General features: G+C 37.7%; 1 protein-coding gene across 1 annotated transcript in view; it reads right to left on the bottom strand.

Annotated features, from left to right (window-relative positions):
- LOC106337835 overlaps positions 1-1,886 on the bottom strand; it is a 3,271-nt gene that overhangs the window by 1,166 nt on the left and 219 nt on the right. Inside the window, exons 2-6 of the mRNA XM_013776944.1 lie at positions 948-1,221; positions 731-845; positions 529-653; positions 362-443; positions 198-233 (exon numbers count right to left, since the gene is read on the bottom strand). Coding sequence (XP_013632398.1) covers positions 198-233; positions 362-443; positions 529-653; positions 731-845; positions 948-1,221 — 632 coding nt within the window. The remainder of the gene's footprint in view (positions 1-197; positions 234-361; positions 444-528; positions 654-730; positions 846-947; positions 1,222-1,886) is intronic.

Below are 1,886 nucleotides of genomic sequence, written 5' to 3'. Positions count from 1 at the left end.
ACTGGTCGCTCCGGTAAGGTGCTCGCCCAATGATCACTTTAAACACTTCTTTTGGACTCCAATTGCACCCAAATGTCTCCAAGAACTCCATGTGGTACTCCAATACCTGATAAGGACTCATGTATGCAAAATGCAACCTAAACATGGCTAAATCCTAATCTATATGATCAAAATGCACATGGGTGAATGGATAAAACATTAGAAATATGCAAGATATCAGGTTCGTGGTCAACCTTGCCAAAAAAATTAACAACAGGCGATCATCAAGGTTCTTAAAAGTGGTCAAGTAAAATATATCTGAACAATAACCGAGTGTAACTGAGTGCGAGTGATTAGTGGTAGGGTTATGTAAAATACTAACCATGTCAAGTATTCCTTGGTGGGGTCAACCTCTTCGTCCAAAAACACTCTTGATGAAGACATTGAACTTAGGCATAATTTCCCTGACAATACAGAAGCAGTTAGTGATAGGGTTATGTAATTGAATTTGAGTGATTAGGAAGTCTTATATGGAGTGTGAGATATTACCACCTAGTCTCTTAGGATTGACCGTTGTAACCAATAGAACCGTTGGAGTGTCTGCACAGGCGTCAAACTTCACGCGGAAATTCTCCGTAGCCTCGTCCCATAGGTACACGTTAATCACTGGACCACTGCAAAGTTAAAAAAAAATAGATGTTTCAGTAAGGATCATAAATTTAAAAACAATGGCTGAATTATAATAGCTTACTCTTTAAGTTGCAAATGAATCATCACTTTCCGAGAAGCTAAGTCATCCTTGGTGCACAAAACCGGACGCTGATGGAGAGGATGCCCATCAACCAGCTTAAGGTGGCCGACAACATCTACAACACAAAGTTACACGGATTGTTACTCAGACGGCTACAAACAATCAACTGGGAAGCTGTACTGGTCTAAACTTGGTAAGAAAACAACTAAACCCTTACCGTGAAGATCTCCTCTGAGATCACAGTTGGCTTCAAAATCTGCAAAGGAATGGATTCTGAAGCGCTCTGTCAAAATGGCTTCAATGTCTTCTTCCACCTTCCTCAGCTCAGAGGCGTGTGAGATGCAAATTACCAGCCTCTGGTCAGCAACATGGTACATCACCTTGGTGTTTGATGCATAGTAGTTGGTCAGTGCGTAGATCATCCCACGCTTGAGCTCTTTCTCGTATTGGTTGCGACGGTTCAGACCGATGAACCCCTGAGCCACAGTACCCTATATAACACAGAGACATTATTGGGTCAGTCGAATATCTAAAAGTAGAGTGTGTTATTTGAACAATATATAAAACTAAAACCGTTCAAATAGATAGATGCAAGGCAACAAAAACAATCTTTCCACTTCTCGTATTACTCAGAGCCATGTTTTATATTAACCTAATCTCTATCACAAATACGTTAATCTGATTTCAAGCTGATCAATCAAGTTTTTTTTTTCAAAATAGTTGCGGTGAGTTAGCAAAACAACAAAACTAGAATGATATAGCAGTTTAAGTTCTGATAAAGACACGTTCATTTAATAGGTACATGATAATGAAACATGAAGACAAATCAAATATACGCTAATATCATTTGAACATGAAGACAAATCAAAAATACACTAATATGATGTGAAACCAAACAATCAAGTTTTTTTAAAACATACGCCTTTATAATTTCATCTCAAACCAATCAGTCACGTTTGTTTTCAAGATACGCCTAATAAGACAGGAACCAATCAATGAAGTTTTTTATCAACAGACGCAAACGAAATGCATAATAAGACAGGAACCAACCATAAGTTTTTTATCAACAGACGCTTATATAATTTCATCTCTAACCAATCAATTTAGCTTTTATGAAGATATGCCTATATAATTTCATCTCAACACAATGTTCAAT

Source organism: Brassica oleracea, chromosome C4 (assembly GCF_000695525.1).
Source record: "Brassica oleracea var. oleracea cultivar TO1000 chromosome C4, BOL, whole genome shotgun sequence".
NCBI classification, from domain to species: Eukaryota; Viridiplantae; Streptophyta; class Magnoliopsida; order Brassicales; family Brassicaceae; genus Brassica; species Brassica oleracea.
This window is presented reverse-complemented; position numbering and strand designations above follow the sequence as displayed.